Raw genomic sequence first — 25,960 nt, 5'->3', positions numbered from 1 at the left:
TTTTATTGGATCATGGTCAATATTTGGCACCATGTGCTCATAAATTGGAAAATTAGTTTGAAAACATTGTTTGTTAAAACATTGCAGAACTTCTCTGTGTGCTCTGAAACAATATAACTTACACAGCTTGCAAATGCAATGCCGTTTGCAAATGATTTCAAAGAAATGATTAAGCTTCCATTCTCTGATTTTCAGTGATAAATTATGCTGTCATAATATTGAAATTGAAAACATTTTGAACACTTCCTTAATTTCCTTTTCTCTAAATATAGGGAGAAACATCGAAATTATGTTTCCATCCTGTTTCATTACAGAACAACCTCAGATTACCAGATCACTTGGTATATAATCTTTCTGTAATTTCAGGATTGGAACTCGTACATTGGAACGCCCATCTAAACAAGCATTTCCAGCACTGTCACACAACTAACCCAACGTAACCACACTGTCTTATTTACAGTTACATGCATTCAGATCAAACAACAAATTTAGTAAATGCTACTTTAAGGTGGGATTTCAGTGTGCTAAATGGGAATAAATAATATCAAGGAATTCGTTCAATGCTCAGCATCATTGTAAAATAGGACATCTAAAGCACAAGACTGCAAATTCATTCATGAAACACATCAATTAGAAACTTATCAATAACATCATTTAATTCAAGCTACACAGGTAATGTACAGGTCAAGTTACTTAAGATCACTTCTGACAATGACAAATGGCATTATGTGCTGAAGCTATTTTGATTTAATGTAATCTTGAGGAATACCGTATTCGACGTAATAGCCGCCCAGCTCTAATAAGCGCCCACAGCAATATTTGCTGATATATTGGCTAGTGAACAATCCCAATTAGCACCCCTTCCGACTGATCAATGTACACAAGACGTATTTATTCGCATATAATACGCACTCATGTGTTATATGCACCCTTAACTATGGGCAATTAAATTCTGGAAAAATATTCCTGTTGTATATAAACATTTCAGGCTGTCAGCATAAACCATGATATCTATCTTTCAACTCCTAGCCCCCTATTTCTAATTTTGAGAGCGCCCTGGGCCCTTATTTCGTCTAATACGGTAGTTCCTTTTTACATACACCTGACATATTGAGGGGCAAAATAGTAACATCAGCGACAGAAATGTCCTAGACTTCTTCACAATGTGTAACTTGTCCGTTTCTCCCAGGAGACAACTGCCTAAAAGCTTGCCTCCTCGATGATGGTATAGGAACTTCTATATATACATACAGCATCAGTACTCTACCTCCAGGATTTGTTAATCTGGAAATTTATTCATCAGAACAATTTCACTACAAACGGTAGTCCAGATTAAGAAGATTCTGCTGTACATGATTGTAGTGAAGGGATATGTGTCCAACACAACTATAAGCTACATTTCTGCTATGGAGGCACTTCTGAACAAACAATACTGTGTATACACTGTAGACAGTAACACCAACAAAACATGGAGATTTATAAGTTTGGCAGACCAAGCTGCCTGATGTAAAATCTGAATGACTAAATATTGCACTGATTAGCTTTACCTATGCCACTAATAAAGTCAGCTGTAAGGACATGGTATTGATGGATCCTGATCTGCTACCATCAAGGCAGATGAAGCAACTTAGCAAACTCGGTCGTCATCAAAGTGAAGAGAATTTATTGTTTATAGCAAGTGTCAGTCATCACTGTGTTAAAGAGGTATCAGGCTTGGGCAAATTGTCAGCTCCAACAATTTTCTTTAAAGTCTCTGAAATTCCAAATTCAAATTTTCACTTACATACATATATTAATTTAGCAGTTAATGTTTACTAAAATTATACTAAAACAATGTCTCCACCACACACAGGTATTAATCACAAGATACAGAGCTGGGCAGTGGGCACCGATCTCACAGTACCCCTTTCCAGCCTCCTTGCATTCATTCCACATGCACTTGACTTCTGTTGCCACAGCAATATGGAATCCACTGATCATTGTCACTACAGCTTCATGTTGCTACGGAAGTTGTGAATACAGAGAAAAAACAATCCAAATGTAAAGCTAAATCTGACTGAAGGGTATACAACAGCACTTGGACACATGAGCACCATGTTAAATCTCAACAAACAGAAAACATGTATCTAGTTGCTTCCCTGATACATGCTGGCAAAACCTGTTACAGTGGAACTGCATACATTATACAGGTCTAAATATATAATGCCATTGAAATATGCCGAGTATTACTGTTTGACAGTGAAAACACGTCATTTACTTCCTTATGAAACGTTAATTTGACTAACTACAATAAAAAGAAAGGGATTGCGAGTATTATCTTTGGTATGACTTGGCAATGGTTTCATTTCTTGACTGGAACAACCCACCACAACCTTCCCATAGAGAACAAATACACCTAAATGTAATTATGTATTTGTTATCTCCCTTTGATTCTGCCTACCGCTGGTGAATACTACTGACCAACTCGGAGCAAGTGTTTGATGTCAAGTCTTAAAAAAATGGCTTACACTGTGCAATTAGCCAAATGTTTCAGTTTAAAATCATGTGCATAACTACACAAGAGGAATTTTTTATATCATTGAGTCCTGATATACAAAGTGAAAGTAGGCGATGGCCTGGAGGAAACTGCAGCTGATGCAGCATGGCCTGGAGGAAATTGAATGGTAGAAAACAGAAACATTTTTCTGTAAGCCTTACCTGAACTGATGAAGTCTGAACAGTACTATAGCAACTATTATGTTATCATGAAGAGTTCTTGCTGCCGCCATTAACAGCTCAGCTTTGTTTACTGCTAGTTCTCTCCAATGCTATCTTCATCTACCTTCCTAGTTCCCATGATGATATACTATTAGGCAAAGATAGAGAATATTGTAAGTCTGAATTTGTCTCCATGATCCACACCCTACATCTTCATCCACTAAAACTTATCAAATCACATGCTCTACAGACCAACTTGGAAGATATTTTCATTTCTGAAATTAGCTCGGTGGGAAGGAAAAATATAAATAATATACTGTTCTCATTCTAACACACACACACACACACACCGACTCTTGTTGGCTGCATATATACTGTGGACAGAACCACAACATGGTTGTATGTATGTAGCACACATCTGGCTAAAAAACACATTTTGTTCTCAAGCTGAAATTAACTTCATAAATAAATACAGTCTCTACACAACTTTGTACAGGGTTGTTATGCCACTGATTGCAAGCAGTCATAAATTACTGGTACTTTTCTCAGTTCAATCTCATCAATTATGCAATACAAAATATGCCAATAATGAAACAGAATATATGCATTTCACAACAACCTCTAGAATTTTGATTGTTCACTGGTACAAAACAACTGTTATTATTAAACATTGGCAGTTGTACAACAAACAAACCATCTGAGTAGTATGAAAATAAAAGAAATGCAAATAAAAACATATAAATCTCAGTGATTGTGATATAAAAGTGCATAAAAAGGTTGAAAAGACATTTGATTGTAATATCATGAGGAATAAAATGTAAAATAGAATTCTAATAATTTGTACTACATGGTGATGCACAAAACTGTTAACAATCAAAATAACAACCACTCATTACTGTCGCCCACATATGACCCGATGTTGCTAACAATGGCCACCCTGAGTGACATCTGCGGACTCGAGGTAGCTCTAAGTTTACATGTTACACTGACAGGTGTGACTGCAGCTAGTAACACCAGTCAAACATGTTGCTACAGTAGGACACATTTACATACTGAAGGTCACAAAAGGTGAACTTGAACTTTTCTAACCCTGACCTTGACCTTGTTCTTGACTATCTGTAACCTTGACCTTATCTTATCATTCTCATTCTAACCTTTTTCCTGTGATTGGGTTAACATACCACGGGACACACATAAGAGTGGGCATCCCTTGTTGCCTGTCCTGAGTTGGTGTATGTCCCTTTCATTTATGTAACAAAAAGAAATTAAAAACACAGATTAACAAATCTCAAAAAGGTGTATGGTTAACCATCCTCATATATGCAGGGATATATCTAAATATCCCCAAGGACATCATGTTCATTGGTATATCAAATGACTGATGTCGACATATATATTATGCCGTAACAGCGAGGTAGTTCCCAAACTCACCCTGTTGCAGACAGGAAAAGTCAATGTAACCATGATAACAACTCAATTATGTATGAACAAAATAAAATAAAACCACCAATATGTTTGGAATGGTAGAACACAACAAATTTAGTGTACTGGAGTTGGGCGAGTCATCGTTGTGTAGTTAAATACTTATTGCTGATAACATGCACACAATTGGCAAGCTTTTACACAGAATCAGTCTCTGTACATGACAATATAAGCTCAGGAACAACAATAGTTTTGACTTAGTTAAGGTTTGATTGTTCTAAGACACTACAATCTACAGCATCATCAATAAATGAGGGAATAACGAAAACCAGCTATAATTTCCAGCAGAATTATTGCAATAATTAAACAATAATAATAACAGCAAATTGATTAAACCAGCTCAATAATCAGCATTATGACATAAACTCATAAACTTATCTATACTATGTATCTCATTGCATTGATGGGCTATTTTCATGAAAATATGAAAGTGCAGATGGGGATATTTACAATAAATTAACAAACAGAATTGAATGTTGAGTGGCAAATATCAACAATAACTGCACCAAAGCTCATGTCTTTACAAAGATGAAGTGCAAAGTTCTCCCCATACCACAGTGACATGTTCATATCATTGGCTGGTGCAACATACAGGTAGTAAGTCACCACTGGCGAACATCACCCTATCTGATAATGGTACCAATATTTCCTAACCTCTCCACATGCACATGTGGTGTGGTGTGGTGTGGTGTGGTGTGTCCTGAGCATGTGCGTGTATGTGTGTAATATATGTGTATGTGTGTCACCTACCCACCTATTCCATGCCTGTAACAATAGGTGAGTGTAATAAAATAATATCTACCCACCAATTTCCATGTACATAACAATGTGTTTGTGTAATATACATATCATCCACCCAAAGATTCCATGTACCGACACTAAGTGTGAGCACCATAAGTCATACCACACACCCATCTACAAGACATTATCAATGGCAGGCACAACATACATATATTCCCTGTATAGCCTGCACTACCAGGTTCATGGTGAGGTGCGTCATGGACACAAAGTAAACCCTTAAAAAACTCCCTGCAGTAGGATCATCGTATAACGCGAAGGCAGTGGGTACACTGATAAAACCGTCACGGGTATGTTATGCTGAATGCTGAATAAAGTATGTCCCAATCTGTGTGAGAACACTTGGAGGAGGAAGTAATATTGAGCCATGACTGCATGTGACACAAGTACATTGTCAGACTACTTCACTGGAGGAGGTGAGCTTGGTAGGGGCCCTGTTGACATGTCTAGCAGCCCTGACCAGTGATGTATAATGAATGTTGTAAGCACTATTGGCATGATGATTGTCAGTTGACATGAGTGTCAGTCAGTTATATCTGATATTCAGTTACACAAACATCACTAAGAACTACTCTGGCCCTTCATCATTCTATCCGCTTCCGCAGTTTGCCGTTTGTGACTCCGCTTTTAACGGTGCCGTTCATGACTCCATTCTGGTGCTTGGTCTTGGCGCTACCGTTCTTCAGTGGGGCAGAATGATGGGACTTATTGATGTAGGCCTGGTAGTAGAAGTTGGAGAACAGGACGATGTGTGAGATCATGTAGGAGAGGAAGCCGATGTTGTAGCCGAGGGGGTAGCCGCAGTTAAGGTAAATGGAGTAGCTGGTGTGGATGAGGATGGCCCAGAACTGCACCTGTGGGAGGAGGAGGAGGAGAAGCATGTAACAGGGTATTTATCCACCCTCCAGATTCTTTCCAGGGGAAGTAATATTCAAGGTAAAAATTTCCAGTGTCGAGTGAAATATCAGGTTTCTCTCATCTCGTGACTACCAAACTGAGTATCAAATGGCCAGACTTGCCTAAACACCAGGTGTCAATCTTGAATACAACCAAGTAGACTATCAAATGGCAAGACTCACTTAACACCAGGTGTCGGTTGTGACTACTAAGCAGATTATCAAATGGCAAGACTCGCCTAATACCAGGTGTTGGTTGTGACTACTAAGCAGAGTATCAAATGGCCAGACTCCCCAACCACCAGGTGTCGGTTGTGACTACGGTTATGACAACTAAGCAGAGTATCAAATGGCAAGGCTCGCCTTAACACCAGGTGTTGGTTGTGACTACTAAGCAGAGTATCAAATGGCCAGACTTCCCTCACGCCAAGTGTTGGTTGTGACTACTAAGCAGAGTATCAAATGGCCAGACTCCCCTAACGCCAAGTGTCGGTTGTGACTACTAAGCAGAGTATCAAATGGCAAGACTCTCCTAATACCAGGTGTTGGTTGTGACTACTAAGCAGAGTATCAAATGGCCAGACTCCCCAACCACCAGGTGTCGGTTGTGACTACGGTTGTGACTACTAAGCAGAGTATCAAATGGCCAGACTCCCCAAACACCAGGTGTCGGCTGTGACTACCAAGCAGAGTATCAAATGGCCAGACTCCCCAAACACCAGGTGTCGGCTGTGACTACCAAGCAGAGTATCAAATGGCCAGACTACCCTACCACCAGGTGTCGGCTGTGACTACTCACCAGCTGTATGGAGGTCATGTACTTCTTCCACCAGAGGTACTTCCTCATGCTGGGCCCCATCGCAGACAGGAGGTAGTACAGGTACATCAGGACGTGGACGAAGCTGTTGATGCTGGCGGAGAAGTAACCTGCAACACACAAATTTTCATTACACTCATCATCATTTTACCATTTCAGACAATAAAAAGGTTCAAAATCCAAATGAAAGAATGTTACTGATGGCCAATGTAAAAAACAACAGCCAAAATGTTTCTTCTAACCACAAACAGTTTACGGTGAATGCTGACACATAATTTAGCTTAAGAGATCACATAAAATAAAATCCATTGTTTGGCATTGACATTGTGACACTGACCTTCACCTCCTGCGACGAATTTGACCCCTGCCCACCAGAGTATGGGCATTGTAGAGTGATGGTACACATGGAGGAATGAGATCTGGCTACCTTTCTTCCGCAGAACGAAGAACACCTGCAGAAATCACACAATTTGAATCAAGAACTTTGTAAAAATATTTCTCAAAGCATAGTCTGGAATGGAAGTCTCCTTTTTGAAACTAGGTTCGTAAAGCTTGAGAAAGCTATTTTCTGATAGGCTAATGTTGACTTTCTGCTAATAATTTCATTGGCCGGACAAACCAGTGTCATCCATTTTTTAGTAGTTAAAAACTAGGTATGTCGCCCAAATACAAGAATAACAGTAAGTACTCACGGTATCTAGTAGCTCTATAAGCTTGGAGAAGTAAAACCACCAACACACATGCGCCAGCTGAAACAGAGCACATACTCAGTCAATGATAAAACAGCACAAATGGTGCATTGATAAACAAAATATCACCCCTCCATCTTGTTTCATCAGTACAGTGTAACAATGTAACTACTGTTTTGTAAATAGTACCAGTTTGTGCGGTAGGCACCATGTTTTATGAAGGAAATATCTATAGTCAGTGTCGCAGAGAGGGCTTTCCAATTGCAACATTTGATGTGTATCTGAAGAGTAAGTAGTGGCAACTCACCCTGACTGACATGGGATCACTGGAATAGTCCACAGCTTGACAGGCCAGACTGAACCCTGGACGCAGCCATGCAGAGACCACAAACTGAAGTGGACAGCAATACAAAATGGCATCAGCTGAGTATTATGGTAAATCTACCATAATGATGTTAAAGCTATAATAATAAGTCTTTGGCTCACATTGAAGATAACAGCTGACTTTCTCCGCAAACCTTGATCATGTTGAATTATTTTAGTCTGTTAGCCCTAGCTTATTCCCGAATTAGACATTTAGGGCCAGGGCCCTAATTCACAAAGCAACCTATACGGGTTGGGACTGTTGTAGGTCAAGGTTGAAGTATGGGAGCTATAATCGTCCTTGCGCCAAAGTTGCTTTGTGGAAGAGGGTCCAGCCATTGTTGAGTATGGTGGACTTACTGGTATCAAGGATGCTGTATCTATTTGGGTTGGGCTTAATCCTGCTTTGAACAATAGCTCAGTGACATCACAGCGTGTCAGCTTAATGTGGGAGGACACCAAATGTGGCCCAGATGTTTACCACTTGAACCCATGAGCATGGATGTGACCAAGGATCATAAATCACGATAATGGAAGTGAATCTTGGATTCAAACTTGTGATCATTGGATCCTGAAACAGCTAAGGGCTGCAACTCAGCACATCCTTAGACGGCTAGGCAACCCATATACCTGATAAATGTAATGCAGTGTACAACATTAACGAAACAAGGGTGGATTACCTCAAAGACCATGTACATTGACAGCAGCATGAGACAGAAGTTGTATGCGACAAGGACGTTGTTGAGCTGGAAGGCTGGTCGATTGGACATCAATCGGGGACCCCAGGTGACAATGACAAGATACACTAAAACTGTAGCCACTGTCGGCCACACAGACTCCATCAGAAACCATCCATCAGTCCGGAGGTCTACATAAAATATCAGTAACCATAATTACCATCTACTACAGCATAATATCAATGGTTATCGTCTGATACAGCATAACATCAGTGGTTATCATCTACTACAGCATAGATATCAGTGGTTATCATCTACTCCAGCATAACATCAGTGGTTATCATCTACTACAGCATAGATATCAGTGGTTATCATCTACAGCATAACATCAGTGGTTATCGTCTACTACAGCATAGATATCAGTGGTTATTATCTACTACAGCATAACATCAGTGGTTATCATCTAATACAGCAAAGATATCAGTGGTTATCGTCTACTACAGTATAGATATCAGTGGTTATCATCTAATACAGCAAAGATATCAGTGGTTATCATCTAATACAGTATAGATATCAGTGGTTATAGTCTACTACAGCATAGATAACAGTGGTTATCATCTACTACAGCATAGATATCAGTGGTTATCGTCTACTACAGCATTTATATCAGTGGTTATCGTCTACTACAGTATAGATATCAGTGATTATCGTCTACTACAGTATAGATATCAGTGGTTATCGTCTACTACAGCATAGATATCAGTGGTTATCGTCTACTACAGTATAGATATCAGTGGTTATCATCTAATACAGCAAAGATATCAGTGGTTATCGTCTACTACAGTATAGATATCAGTGGTTATCGTCTACTACATCATTTATATCAGTGGTTATCGTCTACTACAGCATAGATATCAGTGGTTATCGTCTACTACAGTATAGATATCAATGGTTATCGTCTACTACAGCATAGATATCAGTGGTTATCGTCTACTACAGTATAGATATCAGTGGTTATCGTCTACTACAGCATAGATATCAGTGGTTATCATCTACTACAGTATAGATATCAGTGGTTATCATCTAATACAGTATAGATATCAGTGGTTATCGTCTACTACAGCATAGATATCAGTGGTTATCGTCTACTACAGTATAGATATCAGTGGTTATCGTCTACTACAGTATAGATATCAGTGGTTATCGTCTACTACAGTATAGATATCAGTGGTTATCGTCTACTACAGTATAGATATCAGTTACCATCTCAGTATCTCCACTACACGAGATTCAGTATCATTAATAACAAGCTACAGTTCAGAGAGACTGTTGTTAAACAGTAACTCTTAATCAGACTTATATGTGTTCTGTCAATCAGTGAGTGAGTAAGTTGGGTTTAACGCCCTTTTTAACAGTATTCCAATTATATCAAGGCATGTCAGCTTAATGTGGGAGGAAAGCCCGAAGTGATGCATGTCTCAGACGTTTACCACTTCGGTGAAACCACGTGGTGCAGACAAGCCTAGAAACATAATCGGGGAAAACGGGATTCGAACCCACAATCATAGGTTTCTGGCGTGCCCAAGGGACACAACCCTGCACAGCAAATCGCGGCGCCTTAGACGACTGGGCCACCTGTGCCCCCGTTCTGTCAATCAACTATCAGTAAACATGATAAACATGATAAACACAGTAAATAATTCAATAAGACTGTATTAATACATGGAGTGAGTGAGTGAGTGAGTATGGTTTTACGCCGCTTTTAGCAATATTCCAGCAATATCACGGCGGGGGACACCAGAAATGGGCTTCACACATTGTACCCATGTCGGAAATTGAACCCGGGTCTTCGGCGTGACGAGCCAACGCTTTAACCACTAGGCTACCCGACCGCCCGTATTAATACATGGAAGCAGTTCTTTAAGCAATTGCTACTTTGTATATAGTATAGTAAGTAATATAAATCTGAGACACATTTTAGAGCCTTTGCTACAAATTTTGCAGGATATTGAGATATGAAAATCCTATTAATGAATGAAGGACATTGGTTTATAGCTTTTTGTTAGCAATATTAAAAACTATGTGTTATCAGTGAACGCCACCAACCACCCCATGCCATAGATCACATAGGGCAAATGGTTATCTACAAGTAGGTCGGCCATACTATTGTCAAAACTCTTGCCTGTTGAGCACTGAGCATATTTTTTAACCACCACTAAATATCCTTTATATGTTTAAGCCATGATGTTCTCACCTCTGAGATCGGTTGTGGCCGATTTATATTTGTCCATTAGCGCTGTAAAGGCTGCCATGGTGAGGTCAAGGTCACCACTTTAGGACGGCTGCAAAAGACAAATCAATTATTTATATCATGTTACAACTGACAGATCTTGCACTGGAACTTGTTGAAGGAACAACCGAGTAATGTGTGTACACCATGAAGCATAAGGACTTTGTTCCTCTGTCGTTAACACATTAGCCAGTACTTGACTCGCCTTGATCCATGACACCCCCGATACAACTGGGAACACCATGTAGCATAACAAAACATAAACATTTCCCCCTCAAAATATGAAAAAACTCATTTTTGTTCTTTAAAATATTAGTCTCTTGCATTGAGACATTCCAGTTTGGGTTTAACATGTCACCATTATGTAGTCATAACACCACAAGAATGTTTAAAAGTGAGATTTATTTATTTAAAATTTTCGTTTTATTGTAGGATTCCCATCTTTTGGGTCTGTTCAATATTAAAAGTTTAGGCATCATGCAAGTGCAACATTTGATGAGAAAAGCTTGGAAATTAGTGAATTGATGGATAATAAAGGCAAATTACCCATTTTTCTGCAATTCTGCAGTAAGTCACATTTTCTACAAAATCTTTCTATGATCGCGGAATTGTAGAATTGACACATAAAGAATGGGTTTGACAAGTAACTTCAAGGGATGTCTGTTCCTGTGACAGGGAAACACAGTGTACATATGCTGCTTGACTTGCAAGCATTATCGGACACTGACAGTATGTAAACAGCTGTAATGAGATAAGATAACACTATATTATCACAAGGAAATTTGGGTGACATCAGCACAAGGTGTCATCTTATCGATAAACACAGTATACAAATAGTATTACACAGGAGTTCGTTTAGTATTCTATATAACATACATACCGTATTCGACGTAATAAGCGCCCCCCTGTAATAAGCGCCCACGGCGATATTTGCTAATATATTGGCTAGTGAACAATCCCAATTAGCACCCCTTCCGATTGATCAATGTACACTTATTTATTCGTGTATAATAGGCATTCGTGTGTTTCATGCACCCATAATTAAAATAATTAAAATTTGGAAAATATATCTGTCGTGTATAATACGCACAGACATTTCTTTTGTATCATTTCAGGCTGTCAGCAAAAACCACGAAATTTACGATCTTATAACTCTGTTTTCTTTCTCACCAAAATTATATTTTAATAACCCTCTATTTCTAATTTTGAGAGCGCCCTGAGCGCTTATTACGTCGAATACCGTAAGCATATTTTCATACATACAAATATTCATATGAGAGAACATGTAAAGAGATGCATGAGACTTGTCGAGGACATGAAAACATCTTTTTCTAGTAGACAGTCTAGTAAACACCTGCAGTCCTGATATCACATACTGCTTTTGGACATTGTACAATCAGAGATTTATCTAGATCTGATCAGAGACTGATATTCCGACCCAAATCTACAGCAATTGCTAGAATAAATTCCCAAACAGGAATAAAAGTGTCGCTATCATGTATATATCTAACTAATGTGATGGCTTGGTCAAGGTTTGTTTGTTTTATGCTGCTCTCAGCAATATTCCAGCTATATGACCACAATCTGTAAATAATCGAGTCTGGACCAGACAATCAAGTGATTGATATTATGAGCATCGATCCACGCAATTGAGATCGATGACATGCATCCACCAAGTCAGCGAGTCTGACCACCCGATTCCGTTGGTCGCCTTTTACTGCCGGCATTGGAAGCTGAAGACCTATTCTACCCCGGATCTTCACGGGTCGCTTGGTCAAGGGGACTTGTATCCCACTGATAATAAAACAGAGAAACAGGCTTAACAGGCTTAACTTTACATCACTGTTACATGGTAATTCTAAAATACCTTTGAAAAAAAGTACTGAAAAAATCTGAATTATGAACCAAATAAAAAACCAAAACAAAAAAACCAAACATGTTCCAATCTACCCGGCAAGGGCACTTTGTTTTGAATCCTAAAAAAAATTCCAGAAATTACAAAGGGTACCACTCATTTTCCACAACACTCTGACTCTCTTATGTGAACTCTCACAAGATATAATCACTCTGGAATTTTATGACGTCCTGACACAAAGGATGTAACATGAGCATCTGCCTCTTTCCTATACATGTATTATTCATATTATTACAATAACAATGTGATTATTTATTCATTCCATGCAGGAAACATCTGGCAAGTTCTTTGAAAATAAGAGTCATCAGGAGATGATGACATAACACAACCAACCCCCCCCCCCCCCAAATTGCAATTTGGAAATGGGTACTTATACCCCTGATTTGGTTTATTACCATTGGATACCTTCAGTTCAGTAAAAACATAATATACTGCTCACTATTTTTCAATATCCCAAATCATCAAAAGTCACCAGTTCAGCACTAGACTGATCTGTATAGAAAGTTTCATCAAGAAATATTTAACAGTTTTGAAGTTCTGCTCTGCAAACGGAAAACAAACAGACGGAGGACAAACGGACAGACAGACATGCTGAGAGCTGATATTAGGGCTGTAATGATTCACCTATACCTACGATTTCATTCTTACTATTGTACAGACGATACTTGAATCGTCTGTATGTGAGATCATGATACGCCATAAATAGAACAGATAGAATTGATAGAGTTACCTCCCGTAATGGCGGAAGTAGAATAGCGCAACTTGTAAGTGCAATATTCCAGCAATATCACCGCATTGGACACCAGAAATGGGCTTCACATATTGTACCCATGTGGAAAATATGAACCCAGGTCTTCCTCATGACGAGCAGACACAACTTGTGAGCATGGCAGAACAAGAGTGTTGATAGAGGACGTGCCTGCTATAAACTATTACATTTCATAACCATTCTTTCATATAAAACTGTTTTGTGCTTATTACTTTCAGAGCTCCAGATAAGCTGCGTATCTGCGTAAAATACGCATCAAAAATGCAGAAATACGCAGTAAAATAAAATCTAAGCGTATCAAATACGCAACGAACATTACAGATACGTTACAAAAATAAAACTTGTGCGTATCATCAAAATATTGTGAAGTTACCCTGCGTATTCAATTAGCAAATCAGCAAATTATTTTGAAATTATAAACGGGCATTCCGTCAACCTTGCCAAACTCACGATCATTTGCCATCACACTTTCTTGTGGAAGTATCGTGGTATTTTTTAGTCCTATAAAGCTCTCGAACCCACACGACACCAGTTTGCAGGGACTAGATGAATAGTGTATTTATAGTGTATGTTTAACTTAAATACCCACATGTGTAAAAACTAGTGGGTAACAGAAATTTGAATCCCCAGATAGAATTACTGATACCCAGTGATTTTAAAATGCATGGGTAAAATACCCACAACACCAAAAGCTTATCTGGAGCTCTGACTTTTCTTAAGAAGTTTTTGTTTTTGAGATGACAATAAGTAAATGTATGAAATCAAGATGTTTTAGAGTTATATTTCAGTAATTTCATCATTTTTTCCGATTTGTTGGTGTATTGTGATTCCAGTGTTATTGTCAGTCTGTATCATGATACCTATTGTATTGCAAGATACCAGGCAATACCCAGCTCTACCCAATATGTACTGTAAAACTTAATCTGTGCATTTTTTGCGAGAAATTCTCCATGTTCTATGTGTTCCAGCTAACAACAGGGTGTTTTCATATCAGGTAAAAGTTTAATTCACGTGACCAGTTAACTTAGGCTTGTTCTAATTGTCTAATCATGCTAACTCAATTATACAGCCACATTTTGCTTCCTGATGTGCACAGTAAGGGATCTTGCAAATCCTTGCCAGTGTTCACCATCGTGGCCATGTTTCCACGAGGGTGCAGTGAACTCCGTACTTCAATTCCTGACTATTAGCTTAATAATTACAGATTAACCAACAAGCCAAGAGGAATTACGGATAAAATCTGTCCTCAATGCAATAACTGAAAAACCTGAGCCATATATACATTAAATGCACACAGAGCTCCAGATAAGCTGCATATCTGTGTAAAATATGCATCAGAAATGCAGAAATACGCAGAAAAATAAAATCGTGTCAAATACGCAACGAACATTACAGATACGTTACAAAAATATAACTTGTGCGTATCATCAAAATATTGTGAAGTAACCCTGCATATTCGATTAGCAAATCAGCAACTTATGTTGAAATTATAAACGGGCATTCCGTCAACCTTGCCAAACTCCAAGAAGACAGTTACATCATGATCATTTGCCATCACACTTTCTTGTGGAAGTATCGTGGTATTTTTTTAGTTTAAAGCTCTCGAACCCACACGACACCAGTTTGCAGGGACTAGATGTATAGTGGTTTTAAATATTTAACTTAAATACCCACATGTGTAAAAACTAGAAATTTGAATACCCAGATAGAATTACTGATACCCAATGATTTTAAAAAGCATGGGTAAAATACCCACAACACCAAAAGCTTATCTGGAGCTCTGGCACATGAGAAACTTAGCTTAAACTCTCTCAACCCTTTACAACTGTTAATACGTGTTTTTTGGTCAGGCAAATTATGCATCGTTATGACAAATCGTATCCCAAAATTGTGATATTTCATAAGACCATGTCTATCAAGTTTATGAAGCTATGATTCTGCATGGATAATCAGTAACCATGGTAACCTCCAATTGTGCAGACATCCCCAAAATATGGATCCCCAATAATCACATTGTTTACTGCTCAACACACTTCATGGCTCCAGATAATGTTTTGAGCCTTCGAATACTAACTCACATGTCATCATTAGGGGTGTCACGATAAATCAAAATATTGATATATTGCTATTGGTAAGCACTTAAAGTCAATAAGTCGATTGTTAAATCAGTTTCCGATCAATAGTATCGATTTCAGGTAGGAATATTGATAGTTTTGATTGTATTTACCATATCAATAAAATACATGCAATGCTGTTCAAATTTGTTTTTCTTTCGATAATGAGTGGTAGTAATTTACACGTGGTAATGTGGAAGTTTCTTTTTCTTAAATTATTAGGGTAAAGAAGAAACAAATCGGTCATATCTCAAACTTTACTTTTTATTTGTTGTTATGGTTATTCAAAGGAAACTTCAGTTCCAAGGTTTGATTCAACTCTAAAATCCATCTAAAAAAGATACACTGAAAACTATCGATAGTTATCACAATAGTGATTTCCAGACCAATTGTCACCCCTAGTTATCATCACACTGGGTATTGTTCCCTGGGTGGGTATTCAACATGTTTAATACTTTTCTACTCTCTTGGGTACAGTCTGTTGGGTATAAACTTTTATTACTTGCCCGTGAAGAGATCACCCGTTTAATAAACATACAGCTGTATTACACATTGTGTAATACCAAAATGCGTGCTTATGTACTCTCGGAACACGTTTCATGAACAAATATTGAAAGCTCTCAACATCCCTTGGCTTATTCATCGACATTGCGTGTGGAGATGATAGATCACTGAGAGGAGCTTATGCACACTCGATGACCCCAGCAACCTTGTTGCTTGGTTGATGTCACATGGCATTGTTTCGCCGTAGGATCTTGCAACAAAATTCCACAAATTACGTCATCGGTTATTGTGACGTTATTGTAAACTTTGAGGTGCAAGGCCCCGTTCCACAAGGCGATCGTACGGTAGCGCAACGACAGTCGTTGGTCTAAAGTAAAGTATATGAGTTGCGATAACCTTAACGCTACGCTAATTTTGTGGAACGGACCCCTGAATTCTAAAGGTGGACCGTTGGATGGTATTAAATTCATACGTTTCAACTTTTGACGTATTTGAAGTATTACTGTGTTAACTCAGTTGGATTATGCCGTGGATCGTGTAGGTGTCAGCCTATTCACATTCAGCAGTATAATTCTAAAAACGTTATAAATGGCCAGTAATAAATAAAATACTAAACTCGCTCCCGTGTAAAACCAATTTTATGAAACTTGTGAATAGTTGTGGTATCGGACTCGCTTTCGCTAGTCAGATACAAGAACTATTCACTCGTTTCATAAAATTGGTATTACACGGGAGCTCGTTTATTATTCTATATAAACCAAATGAGAAGATCTTTAAAAGAATGTTCAGCTACATCACCAATAATTCACAAGTGCAGATATTGCTGATGTTAGTTTTAAGCAGGATAGTTTCTTTTTAAAGGTCTCATTTGGTTCAAAATACCCCAAACATTGGACTTTGTATATAAAAGTATTGAACATGTTGAATACCCAAAGAAAACAATCGATACCAAATGTGAATGATAAGATGTGAGTATACACTAGGTGGCTTCCTGTGTTTGATCATATAAATAAAGATCTATAAAGGCTATATGGTTAAAGGTAATAACGTTGTTATCTTGGTTAAGTTGTTATAGTTGTTATTATGTTGTCTTTTAATTATTTCAAAGTTACATGTATACAAACAACACAAAACAAAATAGGTTATGGTGATTTTTGTTACATATTTCAAACAAACACTAGCACACAGCTTATCTCTGACCCTGCAGGTGCTCCCTAGATCAGCTCCAGTACCAGTGTGCATGCAAGTGTTTGCACTCAGACATTGGATAACCTTAGTTGACACCACCTCAAAATATTGTAGGAAGCTTATCTGAGCATGTTGAAACAAAATTGATATTCTTATCTGGTATTAACATAAATAATGGCAAGGTAGACCTGGGTTTAAAGTGACGCGGAAATGTGTGTCCAGTACGCACCAATGTATAGAACATACCCAGGAAAAGATATATATTGTGTCCATCAGGACTCACAGTATTATTCACTGTACCAAAATTTTGACAAGAAATATAAAGTTTATGTAATAAAAGTATTATTAAATCTTATAGTACACTAGACCATTTCATTACTTTACAGAACCCACACATTTCCCATAAGGACTCTTGAAAGTAGTGATTGGGGTCCTTTTGACCCCTAATGTTATAGGTCACAGTAAAACTTTTAGGAGGTACATCTACCATGCATTTAGTCCTGGTGAATGAATGTGTTTTTAACAGTTAATTTCAAAACTATCGTGCCCTGCTCATATGGTTCACCAGTAAACTGTTAAAGGGGCACTGATCTAAAGCAATTCCCCGGGACTGGTTGTTGCCTTTGTTATTGTTTTTCCCCAGTGAGTACCCAGATGTAGAGCAGAAATCTAGACTAGTTCGCGACCTGTGCTGCGCCATTCGTAAGCGCATTAGTCACTTTTATGGGTAGCAATAAGGGCGTATGATCACATTGATCAACAAAATGAAATACAGTTTTCGAGATAATAAGGAAATGTAGGTATCTTTGTGGGTAGCATCGGTAATGGTGACAAAGTTTTGATAAGTCACTTTCTTGATAATTTTGCGATTCTCGTTTACACTATTTTGACTTGCAACACAAAGTAAATATTTCACCTGAGCATTGCTTTCTTTATAGTGTGTATATTTTTTTACTGTCAAAATGTGTAACATTTTCAAATTTATTAAACGCCTAAATATTCAGTTATTTTACAAATTGACTGAAAAACATTTCCATCTGTATCATTATGATAATGAATTCCAAACATGTTGATGTTTAATGTCATCACCAAGAGATTGAAAATGTTACGTTGAAAAGTACATTTCTATGTTGTTTGGCTTCTAATCCTTCATAATAATCTGTTGTGATGTTTTTAGGCCCTTTTGATCGTCTTAATCAATTTTAGTCAATCTGGACAGATTTTTCAGTCAAAATGACTGAAATATTTACACATTTTATAAATTGCCTGAGAGGATCACATTTTACAAATTGACGGTAATATATACACGCTTACAAAGTCAAAGACTTGTGAAAACAACGTCCATCGCGCATTGAAGAATTTCCCAACCAAGACGTAGAGGAACAAGAACGAATCGGCTCAATGCTACTGCAAATGAAGGAAAACAAAATGCAAATATCATAATTACAACCTACCAATGTTCTATGTTTAATTTTAGGCAGCTTCCTTGTTCGAGGAATGTATTCGTGAATATCCACACAAAGGAACAATATGCCACTCGTTTGCAGCTGTACAAAGAAACTTATTCAATGTGACGTGTCTCTGTAACTATCAAATATTTTAAAAGATATATATCGTTTCGGGATATTATAACCTGTGTTCGTTTCTCAACTGATCACTTAGATTGTTTCAGGTGTTTCACATAGGTGTCAAGTCTCAAGGGTCGGCTGAGAAAGCCCACGTGACAACTATTTTCATAACGTCCACGGTTCCTAAAAAATCCATTGAGTGATAGATAACAATGAGCAATCAATCAACGTATTATCAGTTAACCCTTTGAACAAAGTATGTTGTTTTTATATCGGCACTTCACGCCATGATATATGTGTATTCCCTTTGTTTTAGTAAACCTAGACATGTAAACACTCACTTTTGACATATCCACTGTGCAAGATAATAGTGATTAATCAATCAATGTATTTTCTGTTTATCCTTTGATGACTAGGAACGATCCGTTGATTTAAAAAAAAAGTAAATCAACTGATCATTCATCTCTTGCTGGGCTGCTACGTGTATATTTCATAACACACATTTCACCTCACTTCAAACCTGGATTTAGATTGAATAATTACCTCAGACACAATAAATGCTAAATGAGAACCTTTGTCAGGTAATCTAAGTGGTGCTACCACTAATTGTACCTGTAATAAATTCATTAACTGAGCATCAAGTGAATGACGACAAATAAAAATGTGTAGGGTTATACCAGAAAACGTGGATGACAACAAGGGAGTAGTAATCGTATTATCGACACAATCCGAAATCCGAAAATGCTTTCACTGCATGGATACTTTTTTTTTATTATTAATCTATAACCATCTTGGGTATTTCCAAATGATGACATCCGATGAGCTCCGCCATTCTTTTTGTCTGTTTGTTTAAGCTGAAGAAATTAATTAACATGCGCCCTTTGTCAAAATCTTTATAGATCACAGTTAACCAATCAGTGTTCAAAAATGCGTAAAACAAACATTGCCTGAGAGTTTATTTAGCTGTCCTTGCAGACGGTAGCCCAGACTCTGATCACGCTCATTTGCGTTGCGTATCATCCGGGTACTCACGGGGAAATAACAAAGGCAACAACCAGACCCGGGGAATTGCTTTAGATCAGTGCCCCTTTAACGCTTCAAGCTACTCCCGCATTGCATGTCTGCTGAAAACACGAAGATATAATACTAAAATAATGCAATAAACAACAAATATAGTTATCATGGCTAATGCTAAATGTCTATTTAACATCTTTAACCCAACTCATAATTTTTATTTGATTACAACACTGAAACTTTAGAAGTTAACAGTGAGTGCACCCACCCATGAGAACCACCCTCAATACTCGGTAGTCATGTATGAGTGAGCTGGGTTTAGCCTGTCTGGAACATCATTTAAGTTATATCACAGCATGTCAGATGAATGGGGGTGAAGTGATATGCTGTGGATATCAACAGCTTCTGGGAAACCTATGGGTAAACTCTTATACAGATATGGTGCTGACAAGCCAGGGCTCATAATCAGGGCACATTTGGGGTTTAAACCCATAATCGCCACATCCTGGCATGACTGGTAAAAGGCAGACCACTTAAGTCCTTTTATTGTTAGAAGCCAACCTTTTTCCAAGGAGCAAGGCTGGGAATCTGAGATAGGACACATATATTCCAGAGGTTTCATTGGAGATACCTTTGGTACAATATCACTTATGTTCATGCAAATACAACAGGGTTACAAAATACCCCAGATATCAATGTAACCCCATAGATGTAGTAACTGTAAATATACATACATCATGATATAAAACATTTTTTATGAATTATGTCTTTGACATTGGCCATGCAAACATGACTTGGTGAACGACATTGGCAATTAATATCTGTTTTATTACTTGCCGGTGAAAAGATCACCCGTTTAATAAACATACAGCTGTGTTACACATTGTGTAATACCAAAACACCTGCTTATGTACTCTCTGAACACGTTTCACGAACAAATATTGAAAGCTCTCAACATCCCTTGGCTTATTCAACGACATTGCGTGTGGAGTTGATAAATCACTGATGGGAGCTTATGCACACTCGATGACCCCCAGCAACCTTGTTGCTAGGCTGACGTCACATGGCATTGTTTCGCCGATGGATCTTGCAACAAAATTCCACAAATTACGTCATCGGGTATTGTGACGTTATTGTAAACTTTGAGGTGCAAGGCCCATTCCACAAGGCGATCGTATTGTAGCGCAACGACATTCGTTAGTCTACGTTTAAGTATGTGAGTTGTGATAGTCTTAGCCCTACGATAATTTTGTGAATTCTAAAGGTGGACCGTTGTATGGTATTAAATTCATACCTTTCAACTTTTGACGTGTCTGAAGTATTATTCTGTTAAACTCAATTGGACTATGTAGGTGTCAGCCTATTCATACTCAACAGTCGGAATGTATTTTCTAATGATGCAACCTCGAAAAGGATAACACAGGGTATTCCGAACAACAGTTATGGGCTGTAAAATTTAATTAGTCAAAATCATCGTCCTATCTCTTGCATCAATGGGATAAACATCTGAATGGAATCTAGCATAGCACATGAGAAGTACTGCCATACAATCTTGGCCATCTATTAGACTTTCCAGAATGATCTTTTGTTCCTTTTTCAAATTTTTCACTCAACTTTTTCAACAAATTTTTCAAAGCCTAGTCTGAAAGGGAAGTTGCCTGGTCGAAACTAGTGATGCATAACTCAAGACAGCTGCTTTCTGATTGGCTAATACCGCCTTCTTATTAGTCAATTCATTGGTTAGTCAAAGTTCACAAAAGGTTGTTCTGGCTTTACCCGTAACGGGATGTCCTCAGATCTCTGTTTTGAGGTAGCGAGAACTAAGATCTGTTTAAGTGAGATTGTGTATGCCCAGACTCATGAGATTGTTTGAATATGTTGATACACAATATGAAGTATTCTTGGAACAGTGGACAGCAGACTTGTGTGGCTAACTTGCAAATTAATATACATTTATTCACAGTATGTTGTAACCTAATACGAATGTAATTGTTTCCTGTCTTTTTCTCTGAGCATGCATATCACCATGTATTAAATGTTGCAAGCTAAGCGCTTAATTTCCAGTAGCATACACTTGCTTCCCTTTTAATATAAAGTGTGATACATACTTAAACTTTTAAGCATTGCTGGAAACGACCTTTCAACTCTTATTATTAATTACGTTTTTGCATCATATGCCAACAGTTGCTCAAGCTTGTGTGTGATTTGCAGGGGAATCTAGCAAATGTCACCATGACCTTGCCGTTCATAAAGTTTCATACATACTTAAACTTTTAAGCATTGCTGGAAACGGCCTTTCAACTCTTATTATTAATTACGTTTTTGCATCATATGCCAACAGTTGCTCAAGCTCGTGGGTGATTCACAGGTGAATCTAGCAGATGTCACCATGACCTTGCCGTTATTGTCTGGCTTCCACTGTTTTGATTGTGTTAGGACTAAGACTAGAAGTGGTCAACCCAGGTTTCATACATGGTCACAAATCGTTGCATGAACCTTTCTTGATCAGCTTCAAACAGAGCTAGATTATCATGAGACATGCTGTGCCTGATGTTAGAAGCTTTGGAACCGAATGAGCAAACACTTTCTTCATTGACAAAGTTTCTGTGATAATGAACTGTACTCTCTCCTGTGAAATGCCTACTGAACTAGCAATATGACTCATATCTTCATGGTGGCTTTTGGTGTTTCAGGCATTTTTCGGCAAGTACTTGATCAATGCACATTCCTCCAGTTTGTCCATTTTCCAAAAAGATCACAGACCCCTGCTCATTTTACTGACTTGCCACAGGAAAACAATTAGCTCAATTGTCCAAAGGTTTTTGTGGCTATACCTCTATCACATACGTCATGTCCGCAACAAAGATTTCACTATTTTGCTTTTCAATTAACCTTTGAACAAACTTGTTACTCTGCTTGTGAGCTGTTCACTCCACATTACTGTTGACAAATAACACAGCTTCATTTGGGGATATCTGTGTTTTGGTTTTATTCGAAGATCAGTTTGATTAAACTTATTTTTCAAATTCAAAACATAATTTTTCTACCATTTGTCTACAATCTATAAAACATATAATCTGTGCTGATCTCCATAGATCAAGCCTTACTTATGATTACTTCGGGCTTGGTACAAATTATAATTTCATTCTAAATTATGGGTTACTGTTACTACAGTGTTCACTGTCACTACCCAACATGGAGGCTATGGTACAGTCTTTATGAATAGGACTTTAAGCAGTCATTATTGTCACTTCATTGTCAATAATTCTCAGGTTTGTATACACTATGTTCCTCCATCACTCAAGAAAACATATGGCCGAAAAGTGGGTAGTAGTGACACATGTCGATGTTACTCAAGCAATGAGAGCCTGAAGAACTCATTCTAGTCAAATAAGCCTCACTCTGAGCATCTTCCTGAGGCAAGGGAGTTAACTGACTACAAAAGTCCAGTTTCCATCCTTGCCGAACAATGCTGGAATTTCATGGCTAGATCGTAGCTATTTGCAATGAGAGCCTGAAGAACTCATTCTAGTCAAATAAGCCTCACTCTGAGCATCTTCCTGAGGCAAGGGAGTTAACTGACTACAAAAGTCCAGTTTCCATCCTTGCCGAACAATGCTGGAATTTCATGGCTAGATCGTAGCTCCACCAGTTACCATTACGAGTTATGTCCCTTCTATGTCCGTCCTATTGACTAATCAGATTCCACCTCTCACATCATTTACGGGATCGCCTCCATAGAGCATCCGCCTGGGAGAGCGGAAGGTCTGGGGATCAATCCCAGCCGCGTCATACCAAAAAACGTTTTGAAAGATGGTACTTATTGTTACCCTGTTTGGTGCTCGACATTAAGGGGCTAAACCAAGGACTGCTCAGCTCGCACTCCCACCACACACACACACACACACACACACACACACACACACACACACACACACACACACACACACACACACACACACACACACACACACACACACACGATGTTAAACCCCATTTCACCTCTCCTCACATCACTTGCATTTGCTTTAAACAAAATGGCGGTACCCAGTCAAGATGATCTGCTTCGTAATCAAGGTCTATATTGTACTAAAAAGGGTCTTGCCCCTTTAAGTCCATCAAATCATTTCAGCACCTTGATCAAAAACATGAAAAGATTTGGAAATATCTGTCAATGCCCAGTTGACGGTCCACAAGCTCTGCAAATCCTTCAGTTGATTGAAATCTGCATGTTGCAGGTTGTTTATGAACCGGATGTTTAGTTCGTTGCCTGATTTTGACTGGACTATGCAAGGATGGAAACTAGACTATTATGGTCGGTTTACTCCCTTGCCTTGGGAAGATGCACTCTCTGCTGAATTCTTTTCAATTCCCACTGTTCCTCATATTGAAGCAATGTGAAGAATAGTAGGCTTCAGACTGGAGATATGTAGTGTGCACAAACCCTTGAATTATTGATGTTAATTCTGTTAGCACATATATATATATACTTCAGATTCCCTTAGTACAGGTGAATTTTCTGTACTTCCAAGATGTCTACAAACTTGATAAACATAGTAACATTCTGGAATAAACATTTAACATTGATATGATCAAACATGTATACCCTAAACAGATTTTGCTCTTTCCATTATTAAATGCTCCTTTGTGAGATACTGTATATCCCCTCCCTGTGTAGGTAACAATACAACTCATTAGCTCAGGTAATCCATGTGACATTAATAATACCCCCACTAATCACTTCTATCTCACACAATTGCCTAATTAGCATTGATTAGTGGACATTGTTGTTCTAATAAATCCCATTGACATCTGAGCATGCAACTTGTTGAATAGCTGTCAAAAAAACCCATTTCATTACAAATGCTTGAAAACATAGTTGTATGCTAACATTGGTCAGTGACAATAAAAAGGGAAAGTTCCTGCTAAACCAAGGCTATGAATATATTTTCAAGTCACTTCAAAACTACTGTCATTAATATGCTGATAGAAAGAGATATTTTACAAACATATCAGACAGAGAATTTACATATCTTTATTCATGTCATATTTTACCATGCATATGATGGATATTTTTTCACATGAACATAATGTACTTCACCTGGATCTGTCAGCATGGGCAATATAATATGAAAATACAACTTTTGATAAAATGTTAAAGCTTATCTGGATATGTTTAACAATGTTTGATAAAATGAAGACTTTTTCATTTCAAATAAACTATTAATATATTTTATAATAAAAGGCCCAGTTGCTTGTATGTAATTTGACAAGAATTCGCTAATTAAAGCAAAGGTTTCATGCAAGGATAGCAACATACAAAATAGGTTCTTACCAATATCCCTTTTCGCTGATGACCACTGCACTAGAGTATTTCCTTACAACTGAGGTATTTAAATGAGATGTATGTCACCAGATCAGAGATGGTGACTGAGAAATTCCCCTTGAATGCATAACGCAAAGAATGGATAAAAGCTGACGTATAAGAGCTATCATGCGTTGGACTTTAGACTCGTACCACCAGGCCTATCTAGTCGGGTGAATGCTTTTCCTCATCCTCTATGGCAGAGGGTTCATCATTCTGACGGTGGTAATAACACAGCTAGTTGATGTGTTTAAGGCAACTTGGAATGGTGTATGGCATACGTTTTGAACTACATTCACACTTTTACAAAAAAAAGTTTTACTAGTAATGGCATAACCGCTGGATTGTCCTATTAACAGGGTGGAACCGTAAATCGATCATCATGTATTAAAGTCATGTGCAAAATGACCTTTGCAGATACAGCGCCTGGAGTTTTCAATTAACTATTTACGATAAAGTAATAACCACATATGGCAACATTAGTTTTTAAAGACTAATTATTATATACAAAAAGTACTTACAGCAACGATGAACAATCAGGGTTGATGCGGTGCCTGGATACTGAAATGTGTTGATTTACACGAGGTTAGGGGTCACTTCTCCAGTCTGGGATTCACCGGACACTTCCTCCGGTAAGAGCCAATCAGATTTAACCTAAGAAAGTATCTCCAATGATGCATTCGTTAACAGCGATGTTCATTGGCTGATGATAAATGGAAGTCCTCCAAACGTGCTGTCCCATTATGAGCCAATGAAAATGAACATTAGATACCCATGCGGAGGTTGCCGCATAACACCTATTCTCATTGGTCGT

General features: G+C 38.1%; 1 protein-coding gene across 1 annotated transcript; it reads right to left on the bottom strand.

Annotated features, from left to right (window-relative positions):
• LOC139466685 (very long chain fatty acid elongase 7-like) lies at positions 1 to 25,756 on the bottom strand. The gene is made up of 8 exons (XM_071248308.1): positions 25,668 to 25,756; positions 10,674 to 10,761; positions 8,423 to 8,610; positions 7,687 to 7,770; positions 7,383 to 7,439; positions 7,028 to 7,142; positions 6,673 to 6,800; positions 1 to 5,831 (listed from the first exon to the last, which is right to left on the bottom strand). The coding sequence occupies exons 2-8, from the start codon at positions 10,729 to 10,731 to the stop codon at positions 5,562 to 5,564; spliced, it is 900 nt and encodes a 299-aa protein (XP_071104409.1). The 5' UTR covers positions 10,732 to 10,761; positions 25,668 to 25,756; the 3' UTR covers positions 1 to 5,561.
• Positions 25,757 to 25,960: the final 204 nt, after the last annotated feature.

Source organism: Haliotis cracherodii, unplaced genomic scaffold, assembly GCF_022045235.1.
Source record: "Haliotis cracherodii isolate W230 unplaced genomic scaffold, xgHalCrac1.p SCAF_19, whole genome shotgun sequence".
NCBI classification, from domain to species: Eukaryota; Metazoa; Mollusca; class Gastropoda; order Lepetellida; family Haliotidae; genus Haliotis; species Haliotis cracherodii.
Note: the sequence above shows the minus strand (reverse complement) of the source record. Positions and strands in the feature narration are given on the sequence as shown.

Excerpts from the sequence above, each read along its gene's own strand:
- LOC139466685 (XM_071248308.1), bottom strand. The coding sequence starts at position 10,731 with ATGGCAGCCTTTACAGCGCTAATGGACAAATATAAATCGGCCACAACC. Across the intron at positions 7,771-8,422 it reads CAATGTACATGGTCTTTGAG|TTTGTGGTCTCTGCATGGCT; the intron begins GTAATCCACCCT and ends TGTCCACTTCAG. Across the intron at positions 5,832-6,672 it reads ACATGACCTCCATACAGCTG|GTGCAGTTCTGGGCCATCCT; the intron begins GTGAGTAGTCAC and ends CTCCTCCCACAG.